Source organism: Orycteropus afer, unplaced genomic scaffold, assembly GCF_000298275.1.
Source record: "Orycteropus afer afer isolate SDZICR_OR568_19922 unplaced genomic scaffold, OryAfe1.0 scaffold00028, whole genome shotgun sequence".
Classification (NCBI taxonomy): domain Eukaryota; kingdom Metazoa; phylum Chordata; class Mammalia; order Tubulidentata; family Orycteropodidae; genus Orycteropus; species Orycteropus afer.
Window position 1 is genome coordinate 1151784 of NW_006921615.1, and position 25673 is coordinate 1177456.

The 25673-nt window shown below is 39.4% G+C and overlaps 1 protein-coding gene across 1 annotated transcript in view; it reads left to right on the forward strand.

Annotated features, from left to right (window-relative positions):
• The window catches only part of EPB41L3 (erythrocyte membrane protein band 4.1 like 3), a 136423-nt gene extending 126516 nt beyond the window's left edge, over positions 1 to 9907 (forward strand). Inside the window, exons 15-20 of the mRNA XM_042780224.1 lie at positions 6118 to 6237; positions 6890 to 7270; positions 8049 to 8180; positions 8885 to 8983; positions 9439 to 9519; positions 9797 to 9907. Of these exons, the coding sequence (XP_042636158.1) occupies positions 6118 to 6237; positions 6890 to 7270; positions 8049 to 8180; positions 8885 to 8983; positions 9439 to 9519; positions 9797 to 9907 (924 nt within the window). The remainder of the gene's footprint in view (positions 1 to 6117; positions 6238 to 6889; positions 7271 to 8048; positions 8181 to 8884; positions 8984 to 9438; positions 9520 to 9796) is intronic.
• The last annotated feature ends 15766 nt before the right edge of the window (positions 9908 to 25673 follow it).

Below are 25673 nucleotides of genomic sequence, written 5' to 3' on the forward strand. Positions count from 1 at the left end.
TTTGTGAACTATGTTATGTCAGTTGACCTTGTTGTTGTTGTTGTTATGTGTCGTTGAGTCAGACCCGACTCATAGTGACCCTTCCTTGGGTTTCCAAGGCAGTATCGCTATGGAAGTAGATTGCCCCATCTTCCTTCTGAGGAGTGGCTGGTGAGTTTGAACCGCCAGCCTTCTGGTTAGCAGTCAGGTGCCTTAGGCACTATGCTACCAGCACTCCCCAATTGACTTTAGTGTCTCCCAAAACTATGGTTCTGAGCCCCTATGCCAAGTGACTCATTCCCTCAAAGTGTTTTCACAACTTTGGGCCATATACTCTACTATACTAGTAGATAATTTTGCAGCACATATAATTATCTATGTAAAAATATCCTCTGTCAAACTTGTGTATATTTATGGGTATACTCCCATTTGCTTTCCCACCTTTGTTCAGCTTGAGTCTCTATGTATCTACTCATAGATTACCGTTACTGCCACCATTGCAGGATTGTGAGTGTATTACATTATTGCAGGATGGTGTGTGTGTGTTACCTTTATTGCCTTTAACTACTGTACTCCTCTGTGTCGTCTTTGCCTTGATCCTTTTGTCCTGACTTCCCTCTTACTGCCTTTTGCAAGCAGATCGAAAGACCTGTCTTCCAAGATACCTCTGAATTTGTTTGAATCATCAACCTTTTGACTAGTAGGAGCTCTGGTAGCGCAGTGCCTAAGGCATTTGACTGCTAACCAGAAGGCTGGAGGTTCAAACCCACCAGCTACTCCTTGGAAGGAAGGTTGGGCAATCTACTTCCGTAGTGATACTGCCTCGGAAACCCAAGGAGAGGTCACTATGAGTCCGATCTGACTCCACGGTGGTGGTTGTGTTATTTTGAACTAGTAGTTGAGCACTTAACCATTTGCACCACCAGATCCTATCTATATTCTGTTCTTATTAGTTGCCATCGAGTCAATTTTGACTCATAATGACCCCATGTGACAGAGTAGAACTTCCCTGTAAGGTTTTCTTGGCTATAGCCTTTATGAAAACATATTGCCAGGTCTATCTCCCCAGGAGTAACTAGCTGGGTTAGAACTTCCAGCCTTTCAGTTAGCAGTTGAGTGTTAACCATTTGCATTACCAGAGCTCCTTGACTGTATTGTAGACCCTAATGAAGATAAATTTCTAGATTTCAGCTTTCCTTTATCAGTACCTCTTCATGTCTCTCTTAGCTGTTAAACAGGGTTGAGATTGACTTATATGTGGAATTTAATTTTAAAATCAAACCTATGCTACCTTTTACTGTGATTGGACATACACAGTTTTGAATGTAGACAGTGTTGACATGTTCAATCACAGGACATAGATATTTTTTATTAATTAGTTGATGTCAGATAACAGGATATGCTAAACACCACTATTTGGTGCTGTTTTATTTTTGTTTTAAAGTTTCACCTCAGGAATAATGTTTAACTCAGTGATTATGATTAGAAGCCTAGCAGTGTTATTCTGAAAAACCACCAAAACCAAACCAAACTCACTGCTATCAAATCAATTCCAACTCATAGCAAGCCCCATTTGTGTTTCCGAGGTGATAAATCTTTACAGAAGTAGATTACCCCATCTTCCTTCTGCAGAGCGGCTGGTGGATTTGAACTGCTGACTTTCTGGTTAGCAACCAAATGCCTTATCCACTACACCACCAGAGCTCCTTATTATTCTGAAAAGTACCTATAATTTTGACCTTTCCTCCATGTTTCTGAAAAACAGGCAACAATTGAAAATAAAAAATGAAACAAAAATCCACACTTAATGACTACACATGGTGCATTTCATCTTTTTAATACCTTCCCCAAAATGCAGTAGCTCAGGGAGTTTTTTTTTCCTCCTTTGAAAATGACCTACTTGTTCCTTTCTAAAAGGGGGCATGTAAGAACAAGGATATCAAAATCTGTCAGTAGGTCCATCAGGAATTATTCCGGATGTTCCCCTGCAGCTTCTTGTAGGTGAATGAGAAACAAGAATTTTAAATAGCTCTCATGAAATTATATTGCTCCAGCCATGGTAGGATTTAAAGTGTTCCATTCTTCCTGAAACCTTGAACTTTCTATCTTTTTTTTTATGTTTGTTAATATTCCAGTGTGCTATGTGTCCCTAGTGCGTGGCAAGTACACTGTGCAAGAGACAGGTCCAGTAGCTGACATATTGCTACGTGCATTATGCTTGCTAGATACTGAAAACAGAATTAAAAAGTAAAATTACAGTTCTAATGGGACGTAGTTACTTTAATATTTCTCTCTTAAATGTATTAACATCTTAAAAGTATGATTTGACATACTTATTTGTAATTGACTTTTAAAAATCCTTTACCATGTTATAAAGGTTTAAATAAAGCTTATAACCTTGAGTATTTTTTTAGTTTATTTTGGCACAGTAGGAGTCAGTGTAGGTATTAGGAGGATATATGCAAATCAGTGGCTAATGCAGTGATTCTCTGTGCAGTTGATGACTTTGTGTCAGGTGGCACATAAATTGGAAGTATGATCAAATATTTGTCAGCAATGGAACTGAGGATATTTATTCCTAAATTAATTTTTTTTTTTCAATTTCTTGGCTTTTTTTTTTTTTTTTAATTCCCCAATTCCTTCAGTGATTTCTGCACTTCATACTTCAGTATCATTGGTTCTTAACCATTTGCACCACCGAGGGACACTTTACACCCTCAGTAGTTTTTGTCTTCACTTTTTTTTTTTTTTTTTTTTTTTTTTTAATTACTCATCTGAGGGAGATGACACATGAAATCACTGTTCAAGTGCCAAGGAACCTTTCCTATCACTCTTGCATATTCTGTTTGCAGAAATGAAAAATCTTTGAGTCATATAAACGCCAGTGTGTCAGAAAGTCATGTTACTTTTTGAAAATAATTATTAAATATGGAGGTAGTTTGAGACCGTTTTTCAAATTAATAAGCAGTAATTCTTCCAAAAAATGAATGAATGAGTGTGTGTGTGTATATATATATATATATATATATATATATATATACACATACATATATATATATATATGTATATATATGTAGATTATATATATAGCACAGTAAAAACTCTCTTCCTAACTTTCCGTTTTGGGAACTGTCTACTTCCTCTTCTCCAACCCAACCCCCTTTATTCAAACAGACCAAAGAAGAAAAAGAGATTTCTGAAAAAGTTATAGTTTTGGAGCAAGGAAGCTCTCCATTCCTTGAGTCTCAGGTAAAAAACAAACATAAAGGAGTGTCCCAAAAGGACTTGCTCCAAAGGCTTCATGTCATTCAAATGCCTTTAGTTCTTTCTTTCCTTCTTAAATTTTCCTTGTTTAAAACTTAGGTAAGTATGTAATGTTTGATTAGTCTCTGGGGAAGTTTTCTTAATTTGCTTAATATTGTTGTTATCCATTTTCCAGCATTTCTTTGTTGTTTTTATTCAGAGCTGATTATATTTGTATGTCTTTCATTGAAGCACTATGAATCTGCTTTCTAATAATAATCTCATTGAAATTTTTTGCTCTCTGTCTTACTGAGTGATACTAATTTAGATGATCTTAATGGATTTTGAGAGTTCTGAATCTTTATTGATTTTTCCACTAGCCAAGTGTGATCAAGAAAATGCAGGAAGGAGACTCTGCTGGCTCTGTGGTTACTTCTCGTCAAATAATTTTCCAGAAAACTGTCCCAACGTCCCTAGAGGTTATTTTTCAATTCATTTTATGTAATCCAGCACCAGCTTGTGGTTATAAATCTGTAATCATTTTTTTCTTAAGGTACTCCTATTTTTAGATTCAAGTTTTTTAGGTTACAATAAATATGAAAGTAAAAGCATCATAGTTTAAAATGTAAACCAAGGCACTTACCTGCTTCTGCTTTGATTTATTGGTCCTCTATAACCTGTTAAGCTATTCAACTGCCTGGTCACGTGTTATTTCAAACGAAACTCACTGCCATTGAGTCAATCCTGACTCATAGTGACCCCTCCTTGGGTTTCCAAGGCAGTATCTCTTTGGAAATAGATTGCCTAGTCTTCCTTTCAAGGTGTGGCTAGTGGATTTGAACCACCAGCCTTCTGGTTAGCAGTCAGATGCCTTAGGCACCATGCTACCAGAGGTCCCCACATGTTATTAGGCCTGCTGAATACAAAGGATTCTTGACTTTAATTTCTTCTGCCTGTGGGACCTAACATTAAATAGAGTGGCAGAAAGACTACCGATACAATGAACTTCAATTGTAAATAATATTAAACACTGTACAAATCATCATTTATAAGATGCTTCAACAATGCTCCTTGGTGGAAATTTTTCATTATAATACCTGGAACACAGGCATACTCAGGATTTCTTGGACAATAAATGCTATGGTGGATTCATGTCCACATACAGCAAAGTATAATTTTCCTACATGGAAAACATAGAATTGGTTTTTACAGAGACCTGTAGAATGCTAGCAAGTTCTTTGTGAGAACCAAAGACATGTAGTAATATGTTTAAAATAGAAAACTATCTTTTTGTATTCACACAAGGAACGCTACTAAGTACCTTGTACAACAACTTTAATTAATGCTGTTTAATCCCAAAATACGAAATAATCCTTACCATAAGATCCAAATACATTTCTCACAAAATTTACCAGCAGAGTATGTTCAGATTTTAAGAAATATGACCTTACACATCTACATGTAGAATTTTGTCTGAACTAAAGGCTGTAATTTATAAATTTCAGATGAGAGAAGATTATAGCCATGATAAGTAGATGATAAGACCATCGCAAGGCAGTTACATCACAGATCTGAATGTAGCTGTCACGTTGATTTTCTTAAAGGATTTTTATTTGACGAATGAGGTATCAGAATTTCTAATTTAGCTTTTATATTTCAAATATAGGGCACAGAGGATTGGGTTATTGTAGACAAAATACCTGCTGAGGTAGTTGATGGTGATTCGAAACAGATTGTGACTTACAAGGTGGTGACTGTGAGCAGTAAGACTGGTGACATCCCAGCCGACCTATTAAAATCTAGCACCTTGGAAATGCTCAGCTTTGATGACTTGTCACGAGAAATTCAAATGAAAGAAGAAAGCAAGCAGAAAATATACACATTAGGAAAATCCTATGACACTATATCTGGAAAAATCGTTACAATGACTGGAAAAGCTAAAGAGGGGGATAAAGGAGTGTCCGACTCCACTTTGGAAACTCGTCAGAAAATGGAGAGAGGGGTCCCCCAGTCAGTGAAGATCATTCCCGTGATGACAGAGTATGAGGTCCTGGAAGCCATCTCAAATGAGAAAGCCAAGAGGGGGCCTGAGGTCCAAACGACAAAGAGGAAATTGTCAGAATCGCTGACGCCTATAAAGGAAGCTGAGTCACGGCTGCAGAGTCCCGAAGAAGAAGAGCTCAAGAAAGCTCAAAGGCTGGGCAAGGATACGGGACTCTACAGTGGCCTGGAAAGCATGCGATTCAGCAAAACAGAGCAGGTCCCTGAGACCGAGGTCTTGCAAGTGGGACTCTTTGGTCCCAGGAAGAAGAGTCTGTCTGAGTGGAGATACTCCCAGGAGCCCACCATTACTGTTGCTACTGCCCATTACGTTTCTGAGTCGACCTCCTCTCGAGTGGTGGTAACCAGTGGCTTCCATTTGGGCCACAGTTTCAGATTCAAGCATGACTTGTTTTGAGGCAGTGCCCTTCTACCCTGAACCTTTCTGTTTCTCTTGTTGCTTGGCTTTATGTTGAGAGCAGCCAACCCAGCTTCTTTATTTTTTCATGGTTAAATCAGTACCGCAGTCTGGCATAGGCATTAAAACACTTTTATTTCCAGCACCCTGTTTCCGAGATGTAATAGTGCTGCTGTGGCTTGCAATGAAGGGAAAAATGATCTGCTTACACCAGCACCACTCCAATCCCAATAACTCTCTCTGCTTTTCCTAAAAAAGAGCTCATGGTCACCTCAATTTGCTATTTTATTTCCCATTATTTTCTGTTTCCAATCTCTGTATCTTAGATTCCTTCATTCCTCCACCCTTATTCCTCTGCCTACAGTTTTGTCTAACAGTCTCTGAATGTGTATGTGTCTACCTCTTGTACTTGACTCTCCATTTCTTGGTTCACTCAGACTAAACAATCTTCTGGTGAAAAACTCATGGATGGCTCTGAGATCTTCAGTTTATTAGAGTCTGCGAGAAAGCCAACAGAATTCATAGGAGGGGTTACTTCCACTCAAACTTGGGTTCAGGTGGCCATTTGATTCCATCCTTCATGTATCTGACTGTCATTTGCCTATTTGTATGCTTTTTAGATGTGTGTGTGTGTGTGTGTGTATGTGTGTGTTGCATGCAGTTGGCTTTACCGTCAGCACCTCAAAATGATCATCAGTTATTTTCTTTTGTGCTTTCTTGGGCTGTCTACCATATGCTTTTAATTCCATTTTGAGAATGTACTTCAGATATTCAAAAGATAATTGTGTTAAGCATTGTAATAGTATTTCGTTTTTAAAGAATTTTGTCTCATCTGTTGAGTCTAAGAAAGCAACCAAAACCAATGCAAAATGTGTTATGATGCTTTTTTTTTTTTTTTAAGTGCATTTTATATTGCATTATGTTTCTTTTGTGGATCTTTTCAGCAGCATAGATTCAAGTGTGTGTATGTCAGGAGCAGCAAGCAGGCATGCATCAAAAATTCTGATGGGAGGCATGAAAAATAACTTACATTTACTATTTTTAGTACTTAATTTAATTAATACTTACTTTAATTAATAGTAATTTACAGTATTTCTGGCTATACACACTTGGCACTGGCTTCAGTCATACTGGTGAATGGCTTCTTTAGTTTTTTTCATCTTTGCTCTGTGAAGAGTCACACTGACACCACTGTCTTTTTTCATGCAGAAAATGGAAACCAAGATGGACTCCAGTGAAACAGAGACAGAAACAACCCAGGGCCACCAGCCACTTAGCACTGACAAGGTTGTGCAGGAGACTGTGTTGGTGGAAGAAAGACACTTGATGAATGTGCACGCGAGTGGGGATGCTTCTTACGCAGCTGGAGATGACATGGATGTTGCAGCACAGGCAGCATCTGAGGCTTCTAGCGTTAAAGGGAAGGAGGGCTCTGCTCTGATGGAGGGGACTAAAGAGGAGAAAAGGGAGACGGCTGATACAACCGTCCTTGAACAGGAAGAAGTAGCCACTGCTTCTCATGAGCAAGAAGAGGAGCAGAGTGCAGCCATCCACATTTCTGAGACTTTGGAACAAAAACCTCATTTTGAGGTAACTAGTAGTTGATACTACTTTTAACACGAAAGTAAAACTCATAGCTCTACCTGTTATTGAACTTACTGATCTAAGTTTAAATATCTCTCTCTTTTGAAGTGCAGTTTGTTTCTCCTCTTATTTTCTTCTTCTTGGTAATCACAGATCTCCATGCTGGTGTCCATCCTTCAGGCCACATGCAAACATATATCTTGATTATTAATAATGTAAAGTTCCAGGAAATGATGTCTAGTCTCATAATTACTGTAATTGGCAGTGAACCTGAGGAATGCATAGCTGGCTGAAGTACTTTAAAACTTGATAAATTTATCTCTCATGAGTGTACGTATCCAGACTGACCAAAAACCATGCTTGCCTGGGTGCCAGAAGCCAGGATTGTACTTAGTCTCAGTCCTCTTTTATTGGGATCCTTAAACTCTTTTGTGAGATAATATTTTTTATTCCTGCTTTCTGAGAAATTACTATATAAATGGCATGGGTTTTACTCTTGTCAGGTTTAGTTCATGAGATTGAGGAGGAGGAACATGCAAACGAAAATTTTGTTTTAATTTCCTTCAAAATACTTTACCTGGGACATCCCATATAAAAACTATGAAATTTTGGGAGCCTGTTTGACATATGTCTCTATGTGCTTTATTTCTTGACTTACCCCTCATGTAATACATAAACATTTATGTCATACTAATCAGTGCTTATAGTCACCGGGGGTGGAGGACCCAAAACTCTCGTATTTCTGCAAACTGTAATAACCACTCTGCTTGCTTCATTGGCACAGTCATCAACTGTGAAGACAGAAACCATCAGTTTTGGCAGTGTTTCACCAGGAGGTGTAAAGCCAGAAATTTCTACCAAGGAAGTGCCAGTAGTTCATACAGAAACAAAAACCATAACATATGAATCATCACAGGTAAGACAAGTCTGTAACTTTTATGGCTTAGTAGTTTAACTATATGATATTTAATAAGTGAGACTTCAAGGAGCCAACAACCAGTCTCTCTATCAAGAACAAAGCAATAATTGTAATTTTATTACTGATTGTGGAGCAGCAGGTGACATCAAAAGGTATTCATATATCTCAACATGTAGAAAAGAGCTGCAAAACCTATTTCCTTAAACAGAGATAAACAGTTCTGAAGCTCTGGTGTTCATGACAGTTGACGGTGACTGTTCACCACCACTTAGCTGAGTCTTTACTCTTAGCAGCAGCCCCAGGATGCTGATGGAAAAGTACAGTGATTGTGGGGATAATTAAATAACCATAATACCTGAAATTATGGAGCAGGGGTGGTTCCATGGTAGAATTCTCAACTTTTGTGCTGGAGACACGGGTTCTGTTTCCAACCCGTGCACTTCATACATAGCCACCACCCTAAAAGACCTGGTGATCTGCTTCCAAAAATCGGTACAAACCCGGTGGATTACAACAGTCCGATTTGTACCCGTCATGGGGATGGTGCAGGGCCAGACAGCGTCTTCCATTGTGTGTGGGTTTACCTTGAGTTGAGGATGACTGGACAACAGCTAACAACAGTGCCTTCAGTGAACATTGGTGCATTTCAGAAAAGGTAATGCAGTAACCTGGGCGTGGTTTCTCTCCCCTTGACGGTGTAGGTGGATACTGGTGCTGATTTGGAGCCGGGCGTGCTGATGAGTGCACAGACAATCACCTCGGAAACTACCAGTACCACAACCACCACCCATATCACCAAAGTAAGTGAATTGGGAACCAATATGAGCATTCCTTGAAGTTGGAGGAAGACATTTATTCAGGACTTTTGACAGGGCATTATAAGCAAGCAGTCCCTTGACTGTCAGGATGCCAGGAGGAAAGTATGGAGAGCTTTGACAGCTACAATATTGATGATGAACTTGTCCTCATGTGCTGTTTTCTCTTTAGGAATAGGTGTTCTGATATCCTTTGCACTTCGCCTAGTGCTTGGCATACCGTAGGCGTTCCAGGAGCACAGGTTGCCCCAACGGAAAAGACTCCACTATATTCTAACTTCTGTTAACAATTTTCAGTAATTGCCATTGAATTCTATTTTGATTCTCGAAGATTGAGTGATGTTACTTAAAAATGAGCATTTCTTGCCATTTCTCCCCATTGAATAATGACAGTTCCTCCAGGTAAGTAAATTCATAAAACTTGCCTTTGTTCCTTTCAGACTGCAAAAGGAGGCATTTCAGAGACAAGAATTGAGAAGCGAATAGTCATCACCGGGGATGCAGACATTGACCATGACCAGGTAGTATGTGTGAGACAGTAAATAACCCTGGCAGAGAAACAAAGAAAAACTTCTTAGACTTACTGTTCTCAATACAATCCTTCCAATCCAGCATGTGTTCTAAAAGAACTTTTGAATTAACTTTCCAGTATACAACGTACGATTCCTATTTTGTAATCATTGTACCTCATTTGTAAATTGTGGCTATAGATCTAGCTCATTTGTCTCCACCTTACTACTGATCATGCATGTTCCACCTCCTTTTTGTTTTTGCCCTTATGTGATTTCCTGGGGATAGGCGCTGGCTCAGGCAATTAAAGAGGCCAAAGAGCAGCACCCTGACATGTCAGTGACCAAAGTAGTGGTCCATAAAGAGATCGAGATCACACCCGAAGATGGAGAGGATTGACTGCAGGTAAGAGGCAGCACTGGTTTCTAGGCTTGGCCTAGCCTGGCATGCAGCATGGGCCATCCTGTCTCCTCCTTCACCTGACTCCTCCCTTTCCTTTTCCTCTCACTGGCAGTTGGAGGGCTGGTCACCAAGAGGATGGAGAATTGGTTTTTGGATGTTGATTTGTTTCAGATTCAGAGGTTCCATACTCAAGGACATTTTGCATATACTGCCAGTTAGAGACTAAAGAAAAGACTCTGTACTCTTTCATTATCCAAACCTGAAATGTCCAATTTGATTCTTAATGTGGCCTAATGAGAACTAAGGCACTTTCATCTGAGATGTGTGCAGTGTGTGTGTTCAATTACTAGAGAAATAAATAAAACAGACCCCTTTCTCCTTTTGATAGCAGCATTATCCCATTGTAAGATTTCCCTGTAACATTGGTGAGAGCTCGTCTATGGTTTAGTTTTGTTTCTTTTTCATTTGAAACCTGGAGTGGTCACTTTCTTTTGGAATTTCGTATGTTTCCTGTATGTGTTGGGATGTTGTTTCTTCCTAGCGTAGTGTTGTGCTGCAGGAGGAGGCATAAATGCGGTCATGCAGCCCTGCATTCCTCCAGAAAGTGCATGCCATCCCAGTCCCTGTGTGGCCAGCCCCATGAGCAGGCCATGTCTTCCATGTGTGCACAAACTTGTCACGCATACTAACCCTCCTGCCAAAGCTTGTGGGGCTGTAAGCATCCCTGGAGGCCTTGGAATGCTGATTGCAACAGCTGAGCTACTTTCATACTTGGTTTTATGTTCAGAGACTCTTAATCATTTTACATGTATAAATGAAATAAAAATAAGCTCTCCAGTATTGGCTTGAGAAAAAAGAAATACAAAAATCACTTGTTATATTAAAGTTACTGATATATTTTGGAAGATGGCAAGCAAACAAAAAGGTTTTCTTGAGTGAGCTTCAGCCACTGAGGTGATGTTGGAATAATTGTTTAAGAGAAAGCCTGTCATCAGCAGTGACTTGAACTGGAACCCCATCTTGTCTAGTGGAGCATTTAGTATCCTGTAAGATACTTTTTTTGTGACATTGATCTGAGAACTCTTGAGTATTTCCAAATGAGTAATTTATTGAATCTCTTTTCTACAGGAATAACTTAGCTTCCACATGAATCCCATCATGCAAACCATTAGAAAAACCAGAGCCTATATGGAGTTCCCTCTTCTAACCCAACTGACTTGTATCTGTCCATGGAAAATTTCAATCCAGAAGAATTGACCTTGACCATTAATAAAGACACTGGCAGAGAGATCTTCCCATAATAAAGCAATCCAAATCAGCATCACTAAACCGATATTGCATGAAGCAACAATACAATTACAAAAGAGCAGCACTTTTAATTTTCACAAAATGTCTAAGTTTTCAGCCGTACCTGCACGTTCATAACCAACAATATAAACGGTGATCTCATGTAACACATAAACAATCCATGCCTTTCATAGTTTATTATTATTAAAGTCTAAACAAACCTGCAATTTCTTAGGTGACAAATCTTTTGTTTACAGATAAATGAAGATTATCCTGAAATGCTAGAAGCTGTATAGGTCTGGCGTGTCATGTTTATCACAGATTAGATGTGCCAATAACCGAGTTTATTCAGTAAACAACTTGAATCTTGTACTTGTTTCACCTGGTTTATTACTCTCACCCATAAACAATAACAGCTCTCTGATCCTGTGGAAATGTTTAATGCTTACAATCTTGCTTTGTGAATCTAATTTAATTTTTAAAAGGTAGTACTGGTTTCAGCATATTAATGTGACATCTTCCTTGTCATCTGCTTTGGTCTGTGTTCAATCCAGAAAGCTTCCCAGAGTACCCTAACAAGTCCTAAATATGTAAACTGTCACTATGTTGGGGAGAAAACCTGTATTTTTGTTTGTTTACAATATTACAAAATTTTACTCCGCATAAACCTGTTGGCTTTTGTTGCTTTTTCTTTCTTCATTTCTCTTTCCTTCTATTTTTTTTCAATTACTTTTCTTCTTTTACTTGGGGGGGGGGTGTTTTATTTCCAAATTTCGTCCATATTTACAATCTAGTCAGAGCCAAGCCTTAAACTGTACAGAATTTCCACTGTAATTAAACTATTTAGTGTTTAGTTATAAATAGCCTTCAAAAAGATATATTGTCCATTACACTGTCAACTGCATCACAACCCATGGTGAATGTATGTTTCTGCATAGCGAAATAAAAATGGTAAATGCACTTAAAACCCTAATTTTCTATGCTTAATAATTTCAGTGTTGTTAATATTTAGCCCAGAGGTAACATCTGCATAACATCAAAAGCCTCACTAATCTGCATTATAGAGATGTCCTTTGTTTTTACAGACTGCTCTGCAGTGCATGAGCCTTTCAAGATACTGGAAATAGTGAAGAAATGAAACTTATACTTTCCTCACAGCAAGGCGTTATCTAAGGGCCTTTGGCAGTGTGTATACATACATATACTCAATATCCTTCCCTCCAAAATAACACACACACACACACACACATCCACATATACATACATATCCACCCACACATCTTTCAGGTTGTCATACTGAGGTGGCTTGCATGCTATGATGTTGGAAGCTATGCCACTGGCACTGCAAATGCCAGCAGGGTCATTCACTATGGACAGGTTTCAGCAGAGCTTCCAGACTAAAACAGACTAGGAAGAAAGGCCTGGCAGTCTACTTCCAAAAAAGTAGCCAAAGAAAACCCTATGGATCACAACAGAAGCATGTCTAATATAGGACAAGAAAATGAGTCCCATGGGGTGAAACACAATATGCAGTGACCACAACAGTGGATTTGAGCAAAGCAATGATCCTAAAGATGGCATAGGATCAGGCAGTGTTTGGTCAACTTAATGGTTAACTAACAGCAACACATACACATATATGAGCTCTACTGGCAGAGTGATTAAAGCATTCAGTTGCTAACCAGAAGGTCAGTGGTTCAAAGCGCCCCCAGTTGCTCCACAGGAGAAATATGAGGCAGTCTGCTTCTGTAAAGATATGCAGCCTTGGAAACCCTATAGTGCAGTTTTACTCTGTCCTATAGGGTCACTATAATTCCTGGCATTGATTGAGTTTGGTATGGTTTATATATATGTATACATGAGGAGCTCCGGTAGCATAGTGCCTAAGGCACTTAACTGCTAACAAGAAGGCTTGTGGTTCAAACCCACCAGCCACTCCTCAGAAGGAAGGTTGGGCAATCTACTTCCATAGTGATACTTTCTTGGAAACCCAAGGAGGGGTCTCTATGAGTCAGGTCCAACTCGACGGCACATAACAACAACAACATGTATACATAAGTGTGTCTGTGTGATGTATTATACATATGTTTGCCTACAAAGGCTTTATAAAGTATAACTAGTTGTCACAGAATCTTGTTTTCCAAAGTTTTAGGTTTGTATAAGATAAAAGGGCTTTACTCTAAAATTTAATTTTGTTGGGTGCTATTAATCTACCAAAGAGATACCCTCTCACTTGCACTTCACTCTGTAGCTAAACAAAGGCAGATTGCAGACTCTGTACAGTGGCCCCTGCAGCATGTTCCAGCAAGTAGTTAACTCCCCACTCCTCTCCCACCAGAGACTAAGACTTTGTTACTCCCTGCCAATCTAACTCCTATGCTTTTTGGCATTTCCTATCATGTCATGCTTTACCTAACTTCCTGGGGTTTTTTTTTTCTTTTTTTTTCCCTGTTGGAAGGACAGATACCCTTTCAGAATATTGTTAGATGTCTCCCCATATCTTCGTCTTATGTCTTACGAGTAATTCAGATCCCTATCGCTTATCTCTGAGGCAGTTAACAGCTTGTCCTTGCTATCTTTGCTACATACTCTTCTAGAAGCTGAAACCTGGTTTTCATTGTGTTTATGGCCAGTCAAAACACATGCAGAAAAATTAACCCTTCATGATGCGAGAATGTACGTGACCTTTCACGGACTGCATGTACCAGGTCAGTTTAGTTTGTGTTCATCGAGGTTGTATCTAGGAGAACAGTTTTAAACCAAACACTGGTATGCTCCCATTTCTCTGTCCTCAGCAGCAATAAGTGCTTTTGCATTATAAAAATGTATGCTACCAAGGAAGTTTTACATTTTCAGCATACTGCTTCTCTATTTTTCTCCTCAAAATTCTTCCCACCCCCACTCACCACTTGGTTCCAAAGCCACTCCCACATGTTCAGGCAGTTGTTACAGCAGCACCCATTTCTGGTTCCAAAATTGGTATTTGTTTTTTTTGTTGATGCATTACAAATTACTGTAAATTTAGTGGCTTAAAACAGCAAATATTACCTCACAGTTTGTGGATCAAAAGCCCAGGCATGGTTTTGCTGGATCTTCTGTGAGACATCAGTCAAGGTATGGCCCAAGTCAAGGGCTGGGGTCTTACCTGGAGGCTCATCTGGCGAGGGATTCTGCTTCCAAGCTGACTCAGATTGTTGGCAGAATTCATTTCCTTGTGGTTGTAAGACTCATGGCACATTGCCTGTTGAAGCCAGTAACAGAGGGAAAGACTAGCAAATGTCTGCTAGGGAGTTGGAGTCTATATAATAAGGCAGTAGCCTCCTATTCCTTTGCCTTATTCTGTTGGTTAGGAGTGAATCACAGAAATCATTAAAGTTAAAAATTTAGATTTTGAGTTTTAAGTGTCAGATGTTAGTCAACCACTAACATTGCCTAATAATTTTAAAACTAGACTTTGCTAATGTAACATTTCAAAAAGAAAAAAAAGGTTGCTGTGGAGTCACTTCCCAATGAAGCAACCTCATATGAATCAGTGGAACTGAGCTCTTTAGGGTTTGTGATGGCTGACTTTTCAGAAGTAGATCGCCAAGGCTTTCATTCAAGATGTCTCTGGGTGAACTTGACCTGCCAACCTTTCAGTTGACAGCCTGATGCAGTGGTTAGTTAAGTCCTCAGGTGCTAACTGAAACGTTGGTCATTCTAACCTACCAGCTGTTCCAAAGGAGAAAGATGTGACAGTCTTCCTCTGTAAAGATTACAGCCTTGGAAATGTTATGGGAGAGTTCTATTTTGTCCTTTAGGGCCGTTAAGAGTTGGAGTGGACTCAAATTCAACGGATTTGTGTTTTGCTGTGTTTTATTTTTTAATGCCTTATTGCTTAACTCTTAGATCTTCTCAGATTGTTATTACTTAGCTATTACTACTTTTACAGAGAAGTGTAGCATTATATTAGGTGAGAACTACACCCCAGATGCTACACCTTCAGACATTGTAATATTTTCACTTCAGTTAACCATTTGCCTCAGAGAAAAGCGTGCTTCTCAATTTGATCAGGTCCAGGATCATAAGAAAACAAGAATTTACAGTTCTCTCAAATGAGCAAAAAAGGAAATATCATACCTAAAGGCATTGTGGTCCAAAGCTTTGGTATCTTACTATTCCATGCTAGTGATAAAAAAATCTGAAAAATACGGTGGTATATTGCCTAAGGCACTTGACTGCTAACCAGAACACTGGCAGTTCAAACCCACCAGCCACTCCTCGGAAGGAAGGTTGGGCAATCTACATCCGTAGAGATACCGCCTCGGAAACCCAAGGAGGGGTTGCTATGAGTCGGAGACAACTAAACGGTATATAACAACAACCCCCCCCAAAAAAAAAAAAAATACATAACACTGTCCCTGGAGTCAGAGCAAATGACTAGCTACATCCAGGTTATAACAGTATGATAAATGCAGTTGCTGGGAGAAAAGTTTGGCAGTCAACTTCCAAAAATCGGCCAGTGAAAACCATATTGATTACGACAGTCTGATCCGCGACTGATCGTGGTGACGGCACAGGATTGGGCAGAATTTCATTCCATTGCGCAGAGGCCGATTTAACAGCAGCCAACGATAGCAACATGTTATATTTTAGCAGTTAGGTTTTTTTTTTTTCTTACCTCTGTACTGTTGAATATATTGTCCTCATGGCTTCTCAGGTGGTCTCTTATAATAATACTAGATCATGTTAGCCGTGAATGTTTTTGTTTTTTTTTTTTTTTTAATGTGCTGGTAAGAGCCAACCTGAACTTCATTCTGGTAAATGCTCTCCTGTTTCTCATCTTCGGGGGAAGTAGAATGGAGGTCCACCTAGGTAGTGATGGGTCCACATCCTGCTCTTGTCTTAGCTTTGGGATTAGTGGGTGCAAATGCCTTGAGGCTGAGCCGTTTACTGCCCCAGCAAGAGAAATGGGGCTCCAGGAACAGTGTGGGAATTTGATGCAGTTTCATTCTCCCAGACAAGTTTTCCATCCTCTCTACTCTGTGTTCTTTTCCAATTTAACACAGCAGTCATGGGCTTTGGCAGCGTGAGTCACATCATGTACCTTGAACAATTGCTCAGCCTATTTTTTAAACAATTATTATAATCTATTTCCTTCATCATATCAACTTCTTCCTAGCACACTTGTATGTTCCCTGTTACTTCAGTCAACATCAGTCATAACTTAAAAAAAAAAAAAAAAAAAAATGGAGTCTAGAACATGGTTCCAAAACGGATACTAAGTTACAAATGAGGGTTAAACCTTCTATCAAATAATTTTTTTAAAAAAATAAATTTCTCGGTGTACTAAATGAATCAGTATAAGAAGTGTCTGCCTTGCTTGCCATGGAGATGGCCTTGTACTTTAATGGGCATTTACTCTGATATGGGAAGAACAAATACACATGAAGTAAAATAAGATTATTCTATTTTAAATAAAGTATGCTTTTATGACAGGTCATTGGTTCATGTAAGATTGTGTTCATAGAAATGGCATTTTGTTTTGACAGTTGCTGATCAGAGCTGTTTACTCTGAAGAAGCAAGACAAAAGGAGTTGATGCCCACGCCCCAGGAGTGTGGCTAACCACACACATTCACATACATACACACATGTGCTGGTTCAGAAGGGGGCAGCAGAAAGAGCCACACCAAATGCTGTGACCTGTCATCCCTTAGCCATTCACTTCAACATTGCCTGCTCCAGAATGCCTTCCATCTGTGTTTAATGACACACAGTTGCAGGGACATTAAAGGACACATAACTTAGTAACAAGGTAACACCTAAGAACAAACCTTACTTAGAAGTAGCTATCAATAAAACACCTTGCCAATGTATGTGTTCTATTCAGCCTGTTATCCAAGCCAGAAATCTCAAAGGTTTTCTTACCTTTCCCATCAGCCTCACACATCTTCCCCTCCTGTCAGTTTTAATTCCTGTTGCCTTAAATTTGACGATGTTTTTATACCTGCACTGCTCCACTAGCTTGTTACCTAGTCTGCCCACACCCCAGTCCCTCACACTGTAGTTCATGATATTTTAAGAAATGCAAATCTAATTATATCATTAAATTGCTCTTTTGGCTTTCCGTTACTCTGAAGATAAAGACCCCAGTTGTTTGAACGTGGTCTGAAAGGCTTGCATGGATTGGAACCTGTGCATCGGTTTTTGTAGCCACATAGCTGACAATGTATCCACTTACTCTTTCTGAAGTCTCTTCAGTCATTCCATCAATATACCAAGGTCCTCCTTTTTTCCCCTGCTATGTAACTGCTTCAGTGCTGGACCTATCCCCAGCCCTGGTTCACTCATCCCCCAATTTTGCTTTAGATCTGAGCTCAAATGTTCCTTTCCTTATTTTAAAGATCAACTTTTCCTACTATAAGCTCTCAAAACAATACATTCTGATAGAACATGGCCATGGTTGTAGTTTTTCATTTATCTTCCAGATTCTTTGACTAATGGTTCTCTTTTGGGTGTCATGGATCTTACAGATACTACCCCATGCTTATATAGTGGTGCTCAATATTTGTCCAACACCCATGTGCCAGTTTGTCATAATACAGTGGCTTTTGTGTTGCTATGATACCGGAAGTTAAGCTACCAGTCTTTTAGTACCATCAGGATCATCCATGGTGGACAGGTTTCAGTGGAGCTTCCAGATGAAAACAGACTAGGAAGAAAGACCTGATGATCTATCTACTTCTGAACATTAACCAATGAGAACCTTATGGATGACAGCAGGAAATTGTCCAACTCATTTGCCATCAATGGGTCAATTGCTGGAGAAAGACATCATATTTTGGTGAAGTAGAGGGCCAGCAAGGGTGAGAGAGACACCCAGTGAGATTGTTTTGCCCAGGAGCTGCAACGATGGACTCATATGCCAGTGATCATGACCGTGACACAGGACTGGGCAATGTTTCATTCTGTTTTACATAACATCACCATTGGTTGGACTCGACTCATTGACAACTGTGTATTTGCATGAATGAATGAACATCTTGATAAAGGTTTTTTTGCTAAGATAAATTTGACTCATTGAATTCTCTCTGGAAAAAAATTTCTTTGAAACCAAGTAAGTGTGAGGAACTCATTCACAATGCAAGTAGTTTCTATTGCAAATTCCTCATCAGCTCCATAACCATTTTCATTGAGGCATCACTCTGGAGAGACCCTACTCAGCAAGTGATGGTCTTTTCCCAAAGATCTGTCACTAGCAGTGACGTTGGTTTCTTCTCCCTGATCAAAGGGGGCATCAGTACACATCTATTAAAGTCAGCCTCAATTCAACTGGTCTCAGAGAACAAGCTTGGGCATAGGTCTGATTATCCTTATGCTCTAAATCTCTCGTGTATGTGAAAGTGGTCTTGGAAGCTGAGGTTGCCCTTTGAAAGACAACCATACCATAGATTTATTTGTATACACAATTTTTGGACAGTGAAAGTCTTTGCTGCTTCATAAAGTTTTCCTCAAGAACATCAGTGCTTCATACAAGGCATCATGGAGGTAAGAGAGTGGTACAGGCATAAAAACTTTTGGTAATTTCATTTCCTTCACCGTGTGAAAGATCCTTCACACTTGACCTTTCTTGACCATTCTACCCTAAGCTTTCCTCATCTCTCACCTGGGCTATTGCATTCACCTGTTAACGGCTCTCTAGGCTTCATTCATCCACCCATCTCCCCAACTCAATCTTTTGGGCTTCCCAATTTTTCTAGGTCATCATGACAGTACAAAAAACCCTTCAGTGGTACCCCTTTACTCAGTCCTTAAGGTTAAATTCTGAACTCCTACGCTTGAGTTGAAACTATATTGTCATTCTGTACCTCACTTATTTTTTCTTTAATGTTTCACAATACCTACCTTATGCTTTCACTAGCATGATGCCTTCAACATTACTGCTGAGCATTAGTCACTCCTCCCACAGGACCTTTGCTTATACTAGCTTCAGGCAAAATTTATTCCCTTCCATTTTCTCTCCTTCCTTGAAACCCTAATTGCATTTATAAATTCCTTTGTCAATTCATAATAATAGTGAAAGCATACATTGAATGTTTGTTATATGTCAGGCAGTTTTAAGCATTTTACATGTATTCATAGAATCTTCACAACAATCCTATAAGGTAGGTATTTTATTATCTCCACTAGCAACTCCTCGGAAGGAAGATTGGGCAATATACTTCTGTAGTGATACTGCCTTGGAAACCCAAAGGGGTCACTATGAGTCGGGATCGACTTGATGGCAGTGAATATCTGAACTTCTTAAATGTGTTATGAGTTTAAGAGCAAAGACATGAGACAGGCACATGGGCTGAACATTTACATCAGGTGTGTATAGTACTTGGAGCAATAAATCATGAGAGAACAAGAGTAGTGTGTACTCAGGGAGACAGCTTAGGGGCAGGGGTCCATGGGAGGGAAGGACACAGGGAAGAGGTAACTATAGGGAAGAAGTGGGAAGAGAGTTGTTACATTGTGGTGAATTACAGTCAATGTCATGAGACAATGTGTATGAACTGCTGTACGGAAAATGAATTTGCTCTGTAAACTTTCACCCGAATCACAATTTAAAAAAAAAACAAAAAAAACCACGTGCCTTGCATGGGATGCACATCTGAACTTTCCTTATAGGTTCTTAGATCTTGACTTTGATTGACATGGGCATGTTGTTAGAGATGCCTGGCATGAGGGGGCTGGATAGTGTTCAGTAGAAATAACAGGGGGCAAGGGGGAAGGAAGTGGCCCTGCCGGCCAGGGATTAAGTCCAGCCAGGTACAAGCTATGGAACATGTACCTGCAAATAGCCAGTAATCTTACCAAGGTGAAAAGGGTAAATAAGAATACCTAAAATTTATTGAGCACACACAAATCTGGTAGGCACACATACAGCTTTACATATTTTCTCACCATAAGCCTTTCAACAACTTTTGGGATATTTTTCTAAACTTAACAAAAAAAGGGTGTACACCATTCAACTGACAGAGCCAGAATTTGAATCCAGGTCATATTTAAAACAAGGGAAGTGATTATTAATGCAGAACTAGGAAAGCTGAATCTTTAACTGGCATTGAGAAGAGCTGAACCAACATCATTGCACCAAAACCACACCAAACCAAACCAAACTCACTGCCATCGAGCCGGATCTGACTCATAGTGACCACTCCTTGGTTTTCTGAGGCAGTATCACTACGGAAGTAGATTGCTCAACCATCCTTCCGAGGAGTGGCTGGTGGGTTTGAACCACCAGCTTTTGGTTAACAATCAAATGCCTTAGGCACTATGTCACCAGAGCTCCCTGATTACACCACAGACATGGAAATCCAAGGAACTAGCAGGAATCCCTGGGGAGTGCAAACAGCTAAAAGGCTCAGCTGCTAACCAAAAGTTTGGAATTTGAGTCTGCTCAGAGGTGTCTCAGAAGAAAGGCCTGGCAATCTACTTCCCAGAAACCAACTACTGAAAAACCCATGGAGCACATATCTGCTCTTAACACACATGAGATTATCATGAGTTGCAGGCAACAGCAACTGGTACTTGTAAGGAACTAGCAGCACCAGGATCCTCAGGAAATGGGAGTGAGGAGGTTGAGCTAAAAAAATAAGGACAGGTTGAGAAGCAGATACCCAGACATATCACACAAAACCATGTCTTAGATAGTTGTCCCTTTCCCACCTTAGAATGTTACTGTCTAAAAAGAGACGTTTAGAATCTCTGGGCTAAGGAAGCCAGGCCTTGATAAGGATTTGGATGCTATACTGAAAAGAAAGATGAAGGGACATATGCATACTAAGTATGAGTGCTGCCTTGCTACCATTTTTCTCATTGGTATTCAGAACCCTGACAGGCCATTAGCCTCCACAGGGAAAAATATTTTCTGGATGAGCCCAAGAGAATCCTTAAAATACAGGCATCAGGCATCCCAATAAACCTCCTTCCCAAAGTACCCATTTCACAAGTCAGCTGAGCAGCCCAATCCATGTTTAGTGTTTCTGACCAGTTTCAGTCTCCCACTCTTCATTGCATGCAGACCTTGGAGAAGGGCCTCTAACACAGAAGACACAACTGAAAAAAGCCCACTATGCAATGTGGATTTAAAAAGGAAACCTCACTAATATCCTCAGATCAGAGAATATACCACATCTATAAAACAATATTATGATGCTGTGAAAGGAACATTCAGAAAACCAAAAATAAAAAAAAGCTTTTAGAACTTAAAACATACCAGCAGAAATGAAAAGTTCAGTAGAAGCTTTGGAGATTTGTGAGATCTCCTAGAAAGTGGAGCATAAAATTAAAGAGTTGCAAAAGATGTGGGGAGCTCTGGTAGCATAGTGCCTAAGGCACTTGACTGCTAACCAGAAGGTTGACAGTTCAAACCCACCAGCCACTCCTCGGAAGGAAGATTGGGCAATCTACTTCTGTAGTATACTGCCTCAGAAACCCAAGGAGTCACTATGAGTCAGGTCTGGCTTTACAGTACATAACAGCAACAACAACAAAAGATGTGAGAAAAGATCTGGGAGTGCACCATCTAAGTAGCTAAAGTTTCAGAGCATGGAATCATCATCAAATTTTATGAAAATTTCCCACCTTTAAAGGACATGAGTTTCCAAATGGCAATAAGAAGTATCCTTTCCTTACACAGCTAGGTTTGTTCTAGCTACCCAAACAACATTCAGTCAGGGAATCAGGGAAAGATATGTAGGTGGGGGTAGTGGGAAAGGCAAAGAAATGATGAAGGTAAAGTCTATCTAAATGGAGGAAGGCAGAAGGTACACACACACACATACACACACACACAGAGCAAATGTTACAAATGCCTTTGTTAAATACTGACTTCTTTAGTCTCATTATAATTATAATGGTGACAGATGAGTTTCTATTATGTTGTTGTTGTGGTTAGGTGCCATCAAGTCTCCTCCAATCATAACAAACCTATGCACAGCAGAATGAAACACTGCCTGGTCTTGCACCAGCTTCATGATCCTTGCTATACCTGAGCCCATCATTGCAGCCACTGTGTCAATCCATCTCATTGAGGGCCTTCCCCTTTTTTGTCAACCCTCCACTTTACTGAGCATGATATCCTTCTCCAGGGAATGGTTCCTTCCAAGAACATGAGCAAAGTAGGTGAGAGGAAGTCTGGCCATTCTTGCTTCCAAGGAGCATTCTGGCTGTACTTCCTCCAGGACAGATTTGTTAGTCCTTGGTACCAACCATCATACTCTTAGCATTCTTCTCCAACACCACAACTCAAAAGCATCAACTCTTCTTTGTTCTTCCTTATTCATTATCCAGCTCTCACATGCATAAGAGGCAATTGAAAATACCATGGCTTGGGTTAGGAGCACCTTAGTCTTCAAAGAGACATCTTTGCTGTTCATCACTTGGAAGAAGTCTTTTGCAGCAGGTCTTTTGCATCTATTTTAGATGATGACATTATTTATGATAACATTTGATGCTAGGTCTTTAAAAATCTTTTTTGATGTGCATCAAAAGTTCAGACTGCATTGGTTTGTTAAGCATCTTCTTTTGTACATTGTAAAAGTAATGTTAAGTTGACTTCCAGTAAGATGGAGGAATAGGCAGACAAGCTACACAGACCCTCTTCAACAAAGAAAAGAGAAAACAATTGATACAGATACAGAAGATAATTCTGGAGCCCAGAGCTTTGAAAGGAAAGATACAGAAGTGGAGTAAACATGAACTAGTAGAAGAACCTGAATGAAAACAGTGAATAAGGAGAAAAACAGAACTGCAGACTATTGGCTATCCTAATGGCACGGACTGTTTGAATATTTCCAAGTGGTGTTAGGACCTGATAATTAACCTAAAAATTAGCACTGCTCACCAAAGTTTGCATGGATGACTGATTGGTGGCTTATGACTTAAAAGGAAAACAGCAAAGAAGAGACAAACTGAGTTGTGGACTTTCAGCTGTCTGGAGGGTGCAGCCATTTTGAATGTTTATAAGTGGCAGCCATTTTGAATATTTAAAGTGACAGCATTCTCATTTACATTCCAGGGACCTAAGAATAGTCTCTGCTGGTGAAGAATGCTGAAAGTACCATGAACTGCTAAAAGAACTAACAGATCTGTCCTGGAGGAAGTGCACCCGAAATGCTCCTTAGAAGTGAGAATGACCAGACTTTGGTTATGTTGTCACCTACTTTGGTCATGTTGTCAGAAGGGACCATTCCCTGGAGAAGGATGTCATGCTTGGTAAGGAGGAGGGTCGATGAAAGAGGGGAAGGCCTTCAACAAGATGGATTGACAAAGTGACTGCAATGATGGGCTCCAGTATAGCAGGGATCACAGAGCTGGCATGGGATCGGGCAGTGTTTCGTTCTGCTGTGCATGGTGTTGCTATGAGTCAGAAATGACTTGATGGCACCTAATAACAACAACAACAAGAATAGGCTCTGCTTACTGAGGACAGCATAGACATACAGGAGGCTGGCAACTAGAAAGAAGGCCGATGGTGAGTGCATAAGTGCTGCCAACTAGTCAATAGAGGAGCACAGTACTCTGCTTACTCAGATACATCCAAACAAAATAAAGAAAACAAAAATCTTGGGTGAATCGCTGCAGCGACCAATTAAATACAAACACAAAAACGTCACAATGTGTCAGAGACAACAGACCATTGCAGTCACACAAAGAAGCAAGATAAAGCAGTAGAAACAAGGGACCAGGATACAGACCCAGAACACATCCCTCAAGAAGCAGCAGCATTAGAACTCCCTGACACAGATTCAAAACAATTATATTTAGGTATCTTCAATGGATTGATAGACAGATCAAGGAAAACACTGATGAAATTAAGGAAAACACAGACAAAATTCTAGAACAATTTCGGAAGACATTACAAGAAAAAACTGACAAAATTAATGAAAAATTAGAAATGATACAAAATCTACAGGGAGAAATCCAGAAGATTGCTACTAAATTTTCAAGTTTGATAACACATTGAATGGGCAACAGAGTAGAACTGAATCAATGGAAGGCAGAATTAGTGAGATTGAAGACAAATACCTGAATACTTCTTTGGAAAGGGATCAAATGGGAAAAAGATTAAAACAAAATGAAGAAAACCTAAGGTTCATGTGGGATACCATCAAGAGGAATAACCTACGTGTAATCAGAATTCCAGAACAGGAAGAGACAAATAAAACCACAGAGAAAATAGTCAAAGATTTGTTGGAAGAGAATTTCCCTGATATGATGAAAGATGAGAATATATCCATCCAAGAAGTCCAATGAAACTCAAACAGGGTAGACCCAAAAAGAAAATCACCAAGACATATCATCATTGAACTCACCAAAACCAAAGACAAAGAAAGACTCTTGAAAGCAGCATGGGAAAAAACTAAAAGTTACCTCCAAAGGGCAAACAATAAGACAGAGCTCTGATTTCTCAGCAAAAACCATGCATGTGAGAAGGCAGTGGGATGATATACATAAAACCCTGAAAGAAAAAATATTCCAACCAAGAATTATATCCCAAACAAAAAACAAACTCACTGTTCTCAAGTAGGATCTGACTCATAGCAACCCCTCCTTGGGTTTCCAAAGCAGTATCACTACAGAAGTAGATTATTCAATCTTCAAAATTATCCCTCAAGTATCATGGTAAAATGAGGACATTTCCAGATAAGCAGAAATGAAGAGAATTTATTAAAACAAGACCAGCCTTAGAAGAGATAATAAAGAGAGTCCTTTGGACAAAGAGACAACAACAAAGGACCATTAACACACATGATGGCATAACTCAGAAACCATCTCAGTTATGGAAGTATCCAAAGTAAATAAGTTTATAAGATTATAAACAGGGAACCAGAGATATCAGTTGGCAAATGAGAACAACAACAAACCAAAAAGAGGGAAAATACTGTGTAGTTGCAGAACTTCTAAATGGTGAGGAAATCAAGACAATTGCAAGACAGAAGAGACTGTTCTAAACCTGGGAAGAAAATTATAAATCACAGGGTAACCTTACAGAAAAATGATAAGCCTTCACATCAATATAAAGAGGACAAGCACAAATATTTAGCAAATATTAAAACAATAGCAACAAGGGAAGTGATAACACAATTTGAAACAAAATGAGCTCTGCATAGAAAATTATATGGAACAAAGAAATCAGCAACACCATGAAAAAACACATAACAAAATGACAGTAACAAATTCATACTTGCTGATAATTATACTGCATGTAAGTGGATTACATGCACCACTCAAGAGATGCAGAGTTGCATACTGGATAAGAAAATATGACCCATCAATATCCCATCAGCAATATTAATTTTTTATAAAATTGACTTTAAGACAAAAACCATCATAAGAGACAAGGAAGAACATTATATAATGATTAAAGTATCAATTGAGCAAGAAGACTTAACCATAATATATAGCTATGCACCCAATGAAAGAGCCCCAAAGTACATAAATCA